General features: G+C 50.5%; 1 protein-coding gene across 1 annotated transcript; it reads right to left on the minus strand.

Annotated features, from left to right (window-relative positions):
* Nucleotides 1–2,414: 2,414 nt before the first annotated feature.
* On the minus strand, nt 2,415–8,858 carry LOC144179690 (endothelin-converting enzyme-like 1). The gene is made up of 3 exons (XM_077708137.1): nt 8,790–8,858; nt 7,917–8,222; nt 2,415–4,259 (listed from the first exon to the last, which is right to left on the minus strand). Exons 1-3 carry the CDS (start codon nt 8,856–8,858, stop codon nt 2,415–2,417), a joined length of 2,220 nt encoding a protein of 739 aa, XP_077564263.1.
* Nucleotides 8,859–12,089: the final 3,231 nt, after the last annotated feature.

Below are 12,089 nucleotides of genomic sequence, written 5' to 3' on the forward strand. Positions count from 1 at the left end.
AAAACTCCGTTGGCACAGCAGTGCACACGCAAGGCCACGACTCTGCTTTCTTCTTTGCGAACGAAAGTAGCTACAAGCTGAGCATATCGCAGGCAGGCCGATCGCTATATGAGGTGTCCCACGGGGAATCACCCTTGATAAGATTGGCGGCGACAACACGCACTTCCGTACGGCCCTTCACCTGCCGCCTGTTCGAAGCACGACAGTGCCGTTAATGCGATTTTGCAACCGGCCCCCGTCTTTGCCCACCTTAGCTACAGCGGCACAAAGCGCGGGACGACGTTCTCAGCGGAGGAACGTAAGCACGGAAGAGGGTTCCCTCACCTGAAGGAAGCACCGCGTAAATCGGTCCTGGAATAAGAAATGCATGGGCGCCATTCGTGGCAGGGGTCAACCTTTGTCCGCCCTGTTTGCTTTTGGAAACAAAACTAGAAGGAAATGCTGGAGGTTGCAGTACCGTTAAGGAAGCCCGAATCACCGTAGCTATAAAACGAAAATATTTGACAGTATTTAAACAAAAGGATATATTCCTCGCGGCACTTAAGTCTGCTTATGTGCTTCGAAGGCGAAATTTTGGCGATTCTAAACTTTTTTGCCGCAACATCGCATTTGCATTGCTTTCTTGGCTTTCGTTTGTCATGCGCTACATAGAAAATAAACCTGGCCACCCTAGCTGCCCACGCTGCGGACACGGGTACCCTAACAACCAGCACTACATGTAGGACTGCTTAGAGATTATATATACACAGACTCCCTTTCCCCTTCTCCTGGCACTTGGGCGGAGTGGCTTGACCCCCCAGAGGACCCCCCAAACAACTCAAACTCGCTCTCCGCAAGCGCACGAAAAGCACCGGCCGGTACGACTGACGGAAGACGAGCACTGGGAGGCCCTCCTCCAACACATTGAAGCAGTTCTTGGGGGCGACTGGTAACAGCAGCTTCTTCCCCCAGCAACGCAGAAGTCTTTGTAGAAGGGCAAATAAAAATGTTACTCTCTCTCTCTCTCTCTCTCGTTTGTCTTTTGGAGCAAGTTACTTCTGCTACGTCGTGTATACGTCTCTTTCTTCGCTTGTGTTTCTTCATCTTAAAGTGCGAATTCTGCCAGAAAGCAGACCGGCACACTCCACAGCTTCCGGAGAATCAGGGCTCTGCGCGGCTGATCCGCATTTGTTCTACTCACGTGCCATCACGTTCAAGTGTCACGCGGCACGCGTTATTCTAAAACCTGTACGTTTGCAATTTATAGATTTCCGAATTTAGTGAGGCGGGCACATTGGCCTTGGTAGCTCCCTATTCATGACCAATCCTCCAAGTGCGTATGCGCCTCGAAGAAAAGAACAGCAGCAACTATTTTGTTCTACGCCGGCAACGTGCGGGCTGATTTTTGTGCATACCACGGTTCAAATCCCATAGGACCAAACGATTTTACTTAGCGGCGACCATTCGCTTGACCAGACAACAACAACAACAACAACAACAACGACAAGACCGGTGCTTTTTTGCAGAATGGGGCACTTACGTGCGAAGAGACGAAGACACGAAAGCGAAGAAAAAGAGTAACTTTTATGTAGCAGTAAAGAAGCCTTGATAAGTAAATTTTATTGTTCGTCTTTTGCGCTGTGCAATCTTGTCGGAAATTTTAATGCAAAGCTGACTATACACGATGGATATTTCAGCATTATAACGCTTATGCTGTTTTATTTACCTGCATACGTGAATCTGTCCTGCCGCACTTAATCCAACAGGTTGCGTAAGCAAACACCCGATATGCGGAATGCATGAAATATTGAAATCTGGCGCTGGAAAACAAATTTTTTCCACCGCTCAACAGACAGCCATTTCAAGTACTGGCGCGATACACTTGCAAAGGTAGGAAAGGTATTTAATGCCGCTGCTTTAGGATGGCGTAACGGTACAGCCCGAATGCAACATCTGAAACTAATTTCTCGTAAGCATGTGCGTCAATCTGAGCAAGACTAGTGAGAAGAATGCACGTTTTTATACCACTCACCCCCTTCCACTTCTATGTCAACACGACAACTTATAGTAATTACCTGGTGTCGTACTTGTGTTTGATTATACGCAGGACATTTTTTACCCAGCGTGCGAAGCTGTTCGCACACTTGGAGGAATCGTGGCGGCAGTAACGGTGACAAAATAAACAGAAAATACGTAGCTAGTTTTGCGAATGCAAAAAAAAAAAAACGTGGCAATAAAGACTCGCTGGGAGAATCACCATTTCAACTGTTGGTTTCGGTGGGCGCACTTTCACCTGCTGCATTTCCAAAGGAAGCAAAAGGTGACAAAAATATATAGGCAAATAGAACGAACAAACAAACCTCACCAGGGCAGCAAATAATCATTACAGAAAAAACAAGGCACCGTGTCAGGCGAAAAGAAGCTTAAAGCCTCGACTAGCTGACGGGTGAGCCCGAGTCTGATTCGTTGCAGAAGCGCTTGGCCTTGCGCAGTTTCAGCATGGGGCTGTCTTCGGCGCAGCCAAATGCCTCGGCGAACCCTTGCACCATCATGAGCGGCACGTTGCAGCGCAAGTGAGGCTGGGTGTTGGCCGCAGAGCCCAGCGGGTGGGCGTAACCGTCCTGCGCACACCACTTGTAGCAGGAGCCGATGTAAAAAAGCTGTTGGGGCGTGAACCCCGTAGGTCCGACAGCACCAGCCATGGTGCTAGCGGCGCTGCCGCTGAACACCGCTTGCGCCGTCTGCAGCCCCGCCACGTCGGCAAAGTCTTCGGCAGACGAGAAAGCGGCGGTCTTGGCATCGCCTCCAGCGTCCGTGAACGCCTTGGCGATGCATTCGTGTTTTTTGAAGCTCCCGGCGCTGACGACGACGTCCGTCGCCGGAGATACGCCGAGGGTGACGTCTCCGAACGCGGCGTGCCACAGCTCGTGCGCCAGCGCATGTCCGAGAGCGCCCCACGTGAAGGCGTCGCTCGAATTCACCAGGAACGGCTCGAACAAAATGGCCGGCGACACGTACATCGAGTCGTGCCAGCGCGAGTAGACGGCGGTCGCTTCGAATGCGGGAAAGCCTCCTTCTTCGGCAACCTGAGCGCCGTCCGCCGCCTCGCCGAGTCCGGATCTCTGCTTGCTGCTGAGTTGCTCGACAGAAGAGAGGTATGTGACAATGAAAGCGGCTTTACTGTCGACCGAGTTGGGATAGAGCTTGGCTAGTTCCTCCGCATTGGCAAACGTGTCCGGCCAGCCGACTACTGCTTTCAGCGAGTCTAGCCTCGCCTCGGCAGCGTTGCGGTCGTCGTCACCCAGCCACGATAGCGACGATCGCGCCTCGGCCTTGAGTGCTTTTAACTGATCGTGTGCCTTCGAAGACTTCTCGCCCGCTATCTTGGCTCCGAAGACGAACATCGACCACGCCAAGGCAAAGACCCGACTGACTGCTGCGACGCACTCTCTCTTGACGAGTTCGGTGGGGGCAGTGTCGTTGGTCAAGGTCCCGAACGTAGACTGCACCAACTTGTGCGAGACGAAAGGTGCTAGAAGCCGGGCGACGTGGAACCGGACGAGTTGGTACATGAACTTGGGCTCGTGTTCTGATAGCACCTCGTCAGTGAATTTGAATAATCCGACGTCGCCGACATGGATCTGGCTGTCGTCGGTCAGTTTCTTGTCTGCCGGAAGCCGCTCGTCCAGCGCGGACTTCCACTCGGCAGATTGAGATGGTATTTCGCTGATGTTCACGTACTTCATTTTTTTGTTCGGTGAAGAGGCGGCTATGCTCCATTTCGTGCTGACAGAAGCGTCTACGGGGAGAAGCCTGGCCACGTCGACGGTCTCCGCGCCTCCGCTCGAAAGCAAGCGGGCGAAGTCCGTGAAGCATCGCTGGAGAGCTTCAGGCGCTAGGTATATTTCCTTGTGTCGCTTCCACAGCGGAACCGTACCACTGTAGTCGATGGATAGGATCCGCTTGTTTTCCGTCTTGGAGAACGGCGCCACGATGACTTCCACGAGGATATGAATATTCCACTCTAGAGAAAGGTGCACGAGGAGGTTCAGCAATTCCACCTTGGTGGGCACCATCTTGGTCTTGTCCGCGAACCCGGCCTCGACCTTCGAGATGATTAGCTCCTGAAGCATGGCGGACGTGTCCGCCTTTTGGGCGTAGACGTCGACGCACGACAGGAAGACCTTTGCGGCCTTGTTGGTCGCCTGGGTGGAGCCACCAGCCTCGAGCTTTCCTTTTTCTTCCATCAACCGCTGCTTCACGAAGCTGGCAACTTTGGTCTGCGTAAGAAGAAAGTAGTGCAATGCTCAGAGCTAATCTAAAATAATTACGCGCAACCGAGGGTAGCTAGCTGGTCAATACAGTAAAAGCTCATTAATTCGAACTCGCTTAATTCAAACTTCCGGTTAATTCGAACTCCCGCCCCGGTCCCGGCACAAACCTGCATATTTCAATGGGAGAAAACTCCCGATAATTCGAACGCGTCGGCATGGTTAATTCAAACTATGATCCGCTGTTTTCCATCGCTCCTGACAGAAAAATCGGCCCAGAATGATTACAATGTGTTGCAAAACCAAACCAAACCAAATTTACTAGAGATGCAAAACAACGAAACAGAAAGCAACAGCGTGGCCACGCGCGCGCTACGCTCCTGCAACCGCTTATTTCGCGTCTACAGAGGGCGCCACCGGCTCCAGTGCTCCGGCCATGGAGGAAAGAAAAGGTTAGGAGAGGCCTTGACGTCACATTTGTGAAGCCGAGTCCCGCCATGACTTGAGCCCACGGAGCCCAGCACTCTATCCCATCATCCTTTGCTGTCTCCGGTTTGATTTGACAAACATGGCGTCGCCCTGCCCTCCCGCTTCGAAGCGAAAACAGCTTCGTCGCTAATTCCTCGGTGCGATATTATGTTCTAAGCTGTTGGTTTCGCCTTCAATTTGCCCATTCTAACCCTCACCTAAAGTTTCAATCGAAAAACGACCTTCGTTTTTGAGATAGAAGGACGATTTTTCAGCTCTTAAGCCTGGCAAAGTAGCGTTTGTCGTCGTCATAGCAACAGGCTCGCGGGATGGCGAACGCAGACGACGGGAGTGCTGTTTGGGGTCGTACAGCACTGCGGTTTTTGCGCGCTACGTCTCAGCAGCCATAAATTTCACTTCACTTCATAACGAAGAAACACAAAGTGAGCAAAGAACGAACTGTGGCTCTTGCCAACGCTGAGCAAAGGGGTTTTTCCCCGCCGGTCGCCGGCGGCGGCAGCGGCTCGCTCCGCCGATCTCGACGCGACGTAAGCGCCGCTGCGGCCGGGGTACGAGTCAAGGCCGCCTCTGACGGCGGAGTTTTCAAACTGGCGTAATCTACAAACGTTTGTCGTAGCGACTGCGCTGATTTGCAAGCGTAGCGAGGCAGCGACATACCAAGCCCCTTAAAAATTTGTCCGTTCTATTTGCTTAAAATTTGGCCGCCGCAGTTGTAAACAAGTAAGCAACATTGTCCACGGGCTCAAGAAAAATGACGTAACTTCCTCCACACTTTTCGCAATGCATTGGGATGCTAGGGGCCTCTCCTGAGTATTCTTTCCTCCATGGCTCCGGCGCATGCCATTATTATTTTCGATGCATTATTTACGAAATCACCTGCCACAAACGTGTAGTAGCGCCTAATTCGCGATGACGAGTGCAGAGGTGGCTTCCTTGTGTTCGGCCCGCGCAGTGTGGCACGATTTTCATTCATTCCAGCGCCCGCCTGCTAATTCGAACTCCGCTTAATTCGAACAATTTTATGGTCCCCTTCAAGTTCGAATTAACGAGCTTTTACTGTATAACGATAAAACTAGTGCACGAGTACACTCATCCCTCTACGCCCATTGAGGCAACCAGAAGGCTGGATTGCACGCCAAATAGTTCGTGTTAAAGCGCATGGAAGAGCGGAGCGGCACGGCTTGGCGTTTTGGTATAAATGAGGCTGATTGACTGCCATTTACGTACTCAGCGTCACAAATTTCTTCGGAAAGACGCTGCTGGGAGTTTTGATACACAAGAGATGCAGTCATACTTATTGCTAGTGGCAGTTTCGGCTGCGCCGAGCCGGATATATTGTTCGTACACGAGCATCCGTCCCATCAGTGCAAGCAGTGCGCACGTATACGCGCAGGTATACACTGTTCTCGATTACTGCGTGTTCGGAAGAATGGTGTCGGTCGTCTTTTAGCAGCTGCATTTGATTTATCGGTCAAAATTTGGTTCCGCGGCATTTCTCCTGCTGGACTTGCCTGCTTTAGGTGTAAACTTTCAGTGAGCATTCTCTAAACAACGCTTGACAGCAGTAAAAGAGGGCGAGTATTAACGAAGAAAATCTGGGCAGGTACATGTATGCGTATTGTTAAGTGCTAGTGCTTAAATTAGAAGAGACCGCAGGCAGCTCATTTGTCATCGATATTTAGCTTCTTAGCTTTGTGGTGTTTCTTTGTTTTCATGCCGGCTGGGCTAGACAGGCGTTTTAGCCTTTTTTTCTTCGTAAATCCGGCGGCGTGTGTCTTCTTTCTGGTTAACGAGAATAACTACCACCATGCAGCACGCGAAGCGGGGGGTTCTGGGCTGCAGGGAGATGGGTGCGGTTAGGTCACTCTAGAGATTACTTGACCGGAGAAAGTACATCTGACTTATACGGATGAGCAGACCCCGCAGATAGGCCTACCGAGCTCAGCTCGACATTACTAGGGCGGCATTTAGATTCGCCATTCGCCTACGGCCGTCGCCAGGACAGCGGGAGTGGGCTAACGAAGAAGCGACGGCCCTTTTGGCGCTGTGTTATAGCACTTGATTTTTTTTAATTGTACGCGACCCCGTTACAGAAATGAGGGCGAGCGCTAACAAAGATGAATAATCTACGCGGAGTGTGATTGTCAACATTCCTTTCACGGACGGCACGTAAGACGGACCGTACTCAAGGTTTGGTGTAGAATGTTCAGAGTATGTTGGCTCCGTTTTCTTGCTTGTTAATTAACGTGTTTCGATGAACAGCTTTGAGTTATAGCGTAAAGCTCATGGGCTTTCATATTAATCTCCAGAATTTCTTTTGCGAAGGAAATTTTTTTTATCGCACAATGCGAACAGTGATGCTCAGCTTTACGCGAAGTTTTACCCGTACGTCTCGTCATTTTCATCCTGCTCCGCTCCTTACTAACCCGAGATGACACACGTTAGTGAAAAGCGAAATAAGAATCCCTCTCCTCATCGCGCTTAATCCATCAACGAGAAGCGGGTAAGGAGAACGGTGCATCATCCGATCATCATTTCAGTGAGGAGCGCGTGGCAGCGGATAATCTTGAACCTGCCGCTCAGGTTCAAGATTCTCCGCCCACACGTGCACGTGAAGACAGTTGAAGCTGTACGACAGGTACTTAAGTAATGCTTTCAGCATCAAAACGGCAGCGTTTTCTGAGGTAGTCCCCCTTCCAGCCAGCGCTAACGTCCACCCAGTCTAAAATCACAACGGAAATACCGCAATAACTCAAGAATAATTCCTGTCGTGTGACAAAAAAGCGTTGTGACAACACAAGTCCTGTCGCCACGACGAAGCCATCTGTTGTTACGACATACATTTCTGTCCTAACGAGAAAGTCAATTTTCTCAACGACAAACATTCCTGTAGACACAACAGAACTGCCATTTACGCTACTCTCCAAAATGGGCAATAACATTCAAACCATGTGTAACTGCTGGTGGAACATCAGGATCACGACATCAAAATTAACACACGACAGAACATCAGAATCACGACACGATAAGAATACGACAAGACGACCGTGCGATACGCGAAAATACGACAAACTACAGACATTTTTCTTGTGGTCTTTTTCGACTGGGCAGTGATTTCTGCGACCCATCGAGAGGCTGTAGGATCAGTGTGAAAGTCGGGCAACCAGCAGGGCTGACCTGAAGCAGCTCGAACTGGTCCGCGAATCCCTCGTGGTAGCTGCCCCACTGGCCGCAGGCGTACTGGTAGAAGTCTCCGCACGGGTCAACCGACAAGTTCATCGACGAGTGCAGGTCCAGGTCGATCTTGAAACAGCTCAGGTTCAGGCAGGGCTCGAACTCGCTCGGCTTCGGCCTGTGCGTTGCTGTGAGCAGGATGTAGGCGACCACAGAGGCTATGATCAGGAACTCGAAGGCCAGCACGGCGAGCGCGTGCGCCGACATGACCAGCTCCTCTCGGGGCGTGTCCACCCGCTCCTGCACGCGCTGCCGGAGGAAGCGCAACGGAGTCGAAGTAATGCCCGGCAAGTTCAGCTGCGCGCTTCATTTCCACATTGGACTCCGCACAGCCCACCGGTTTACGAGCGGTGGGAGAGCACGCTGTTTTTCTGCAAGCGACACCACCCCCACCCCGTACTTCGACTGTTTCCGAAAATATCTGCGTTGTGTCCTATTTTTTCGTGTACGATATCATACTGGACAGAATGTCGGCACAAGGTAATTGTACGGAAAACACCGGCATTCGAAACGTTAACCGATTATTCGCTAAGGTTAAAGTCCGGAATGTGGAGTTAATGTGCCAAAATTATTCGACCCATTTACTCGTATTTTGTCGCTAGACAGTTCCTTCAGAAGTGCCACAGCACCGCCTCCCCCCCCCCTGGCGATTTCGTGACGTCAGCTCATTTAACGACACTGAAAGCGCAGATGGTTCAAAGCTAACCGCAATTTTTCTTTCTTCAACAGCTTCCGGCTCAAGTATAGTTTCATCTCCGAAGTGCCCAACGTTGTTTCAGGTTGAACTGAAATTTAGCATTGGACTGTAATGCTTACAGAGTCACGTGCCTCTTGTTTAGCCTTCGGTTCATTTAGAGCGCTTTCTTCGCTGGTGCTGGGTTCCATGGCGAGATTTGCGTGTGGAGAGCTGAGACCAGACGATGGTCTGGGCGGCCTGAGATCGCGTTCCGAACAGCGCACGGTAACTGAGCGCGCGCTTTGCGGCTTTCTTCTTCTAATCCGGCTGCCGCAGTGGCAGCATAAAAAATCATTCATTTCGGCGCAGGACTTACACCACTTGGCAATAAAATGTTCCAGTGCACGAAATCGTGTCTGTCCCCAGAACAAATGCACTTTACCACCAGCACCATCGGCACAGAACCGATAGCGACCTTATAAAACAAAAAACAGATACGCAAAAAAAAAAAAAAAAAGAAAACGCAAATTTTTCGCTACATTTAATGTACGGTTTCGCGGTTTCATTCGCCCGCACACGAAAGTTCGCTTTTTTTTTCTTTTTTGCAAGGATAAACAGAGAGGGAAGGAGCACCGTGTGTTTTATAATCGTGTAGTGACGGCTACAACGGCCGCGAAGGGCCCGTTGAGAAAAGAAACGCCAGGCTCGAGCTTTGGAGAACATAGTTTCATACAAATACACACCAGCGGGAAATTTAGTGCCACTGTCTAGGAAAGCCGCGCTTCAGCGAGCGTTCCGTCATGTGCAGGGGAGGTACGTTCCACTTCTCCTTGGCATATGGCTCAAGAATAGGCCAAGAAGTTGGCTCTGGCTGCAAAAAAGCTACATTATTACCTTAAAATTATTCAAATTTGTTTTGTTACTATAAAATTGAAGCTCAAAAAATTATCTGTCAGTGATTATTCCGAAGCTTCATGCAAGATGAACAAGAAAAAAAGCTTACCTTGTTTTTAATTTGGCTTCGAGGAAAAAAAGAAACCATGTGGCTAGCGAGTAGGCGAGGAAAGTCCAAGCCAAGTAGGCGAGGAACGTCGCTAGCTGCCAGATTTCCCTCTAGTACATATAAGTATGAAACTCTATGCTTGAGCATCGCCTCCTGTATTTTACAATGCCAAACGCATCGCCCGTTTCCCAATGGGAGTGAGTGGTACGCCTGCAGTGCCCGTATGTCGCAAGGTGGGGCCCCAGCTTAACCTGGATCACTCGACCGTAACCGAAGTCGAGAGCGGCTTGTGCCTGGTTGCCAAGGCAACCAATCACGGAGGAAATAAAATGCAACCTATGTTTGATATTGCCGAAGTAACGGCGCTCTCGCCAGCGTTAGAAAACTCAGAACCGCGGCGGATCACGTTTTGCCAGCGTTGCCGCTTTCCACCACGCGTCGCCCCAAGATTAACCGGCCTAGGGTGCCTGGATGTTCCTCCAGGAACATCCAGGCACCCTAAACCGGCCAAGTCACTAAAGCACTGGGAAGGCTAGCAAGTGGGGGAGAGTGGCCGGAGTAGAAGGAAAGGGCTTGATTGGCCACTCGGGGCTGATGCGTTTGGCATTGAAAAAAAAAAAATAGCAGGAGGCGATGGCTTGAGGACCACTCCAGACTGACTGGATTATTCCACCGGGCGCCGTCGACATAGCCTCGACCGCAGCAGCCCCCTGGTGCAGATAGCCCAATACACTCAGACCGGGAAACCCCGATACTACAAATGCTCATTTCTAGCATCCTTGTGGGCAACATTCCTCACATCCTGGGTGTAAAATTGTATGTTTATTGCGTTCTTTGTGTGAGAAGACAACGTTCATATACTAAGAGAACGTTTACAGGCCCATTCTTCTACTTTGGAACTTGGAAACATGGCTTGCAGAATTCATTAATCACTAAATGTGTCGGCCGGTGACCAACTTGTCCTTGCTATTGCAGTATACCAGTTGGATTTTTTCTTACCGTACTGATACTATACCACTAGTAGGATCCCTGGAGTACCTTGGAGCTGTATCTTATTCCGTTGGTGACTCGGGTACGCATTTTTGATGCGCAGTGGGTCACTAAGGCGGAGAGAGCTTTTTGTCGCACGAAGAGGCTACACATCATACAGGCAGGCATGCAACGTGGTGCTCTTTTGTTGCAACACGGGTGATGATGATGATGATACCTTTATTTTGACCAAAACTAGGGGAAAGGAGGAAGGGAAGAGGGAGTCTGTCGGGATTCCTTCCCCTCAGGTGGCGCCCTGTAGCCCTTGAGCGCGAGCGGGTATTTTCAGCCAGTACGACGATTTTGAGCTTGTTGCACAGGTCCTACGTAAAGCCGCCGATGATAGCGCCTGGCTTCGTCTTGGTTTTGAATTTCCCAGTGTGCATAATTCGGCAAGTTAGACAGGCGCAGCGTTCGTTATTGCGTCTTCCTATACCTCGGTTCGCCTCGGCACGCGTGTTCGGTACGAGGCACGTATTCGGCGCGCAAAGTGAGGTTTCTGTTGCCCACAGTTCAGATCTTCCCCTGCACGTACAGGGCCCCGTTTTTGCCGCTGACAAGCCCACATGTTTGCGTGCCACCCGGTTATATTTACTGCGCTAGCAATAGTAGCGCCTATTAGCAAAAAACACCGCCTTGTTGTCTTTGAATAAGCCTCGGCGAAAGTGAACAGGAGATGGGGTGGCGAGGAGTATCGTATTTGCACAATTCTAACACACACGTTTTAAGGGGCGAAGCCCCTTAGGGGCTCGTGAGGAGGAGCAAGAAACTTTACTGAGCAAGAATAAATTGTGGGGTGGCTTCCTAGTCCGGAAGCCCATGGGCAATCCTGGCGCGGTCCGCTCGGTCAAACAAGATAATCTGGTCGTCGAGGCTCGAGCTGGATAACATGCTCTCCCACTGCTCACGGGAAGCGTTGGAGACGGAGGGGGGGAGGCGGGGGATTTGGGTGTTTAGGTCGAAGCTCGGTGTTTAGATCGAAGACACGAAACTTACAGCAAAGCTGTATACCTCTACCCCCAAGGGTTTCATCTCCGTGGGCAAGAACGCCAAAAATACAGTTATACACTGCATGCTTCGCCCCTCCCCAGGCTTCACGTTAGTGGAGATGGCCCGGGATTTTTTCATGAAAATGGGCGTTCAAAAATACATGCGCGTTAGAATCGGACGCAAAACTGAAAAACTGAAACCGCCAACTGGAAACTAAAACGAAGCGGCTCAATGAATGATGGGGGCTTCGTTTAAAGGGACGGACAACCGATTTTTGTCGCGGATATGTTCTTTAGCTCATATGAAAGCCAGCGTTTTGTATAGCGCGGTAACCACAAACAATTAATAAACAAATTGGCGGAAATAATCTTTATTTGGCAGCATACTTTCTGAAATCGGAAGGGTGGCGGTTCGTAGT

Source organism: Haemaphysalis longicornis, unplaced genomic scaffold (assembly GCF_048455015.1).
Source record: "Haemaphysalis longicornis isolate Haplotype H1 unplaced genomic scaffold, Haemaphysalis longicornis Haplotype H1 scaffold_4, whole genome shotgun sequence".
NCBI lineage: Eukaryota > Metazoa > Arthropoda > Arachnida > Ixodida > Ixodidae > Haemaphysalis > Haemaphysalis longicornis.

Excerpts from the sequence above, each read along its gene's own strand:
- LOC144179690 (XM_077708137.1), bottom strand. The coding sequence starts at position 8,858 with ATGGAACCCAGCACCAGCGAAGAAAGCGCTCTAAATGAACCGAAGGCT. Across the intron at positions 8,223-8,789 it reads AACAAGAGGCACGTGACTCT|CGCGTGCAGGAGCGGGTGGA; the intron begins GTAAGCATTACA and ends TTCCTCCGGCAG. Across the intron at positions 4,260-7,916 it reads ACCAGTTCGAGCTGCTTCAG|ACCAAAGTTGCCAGCTTCGT; the intron begins GTCAGCCCTGCT and ends CTTCTTACGCAG.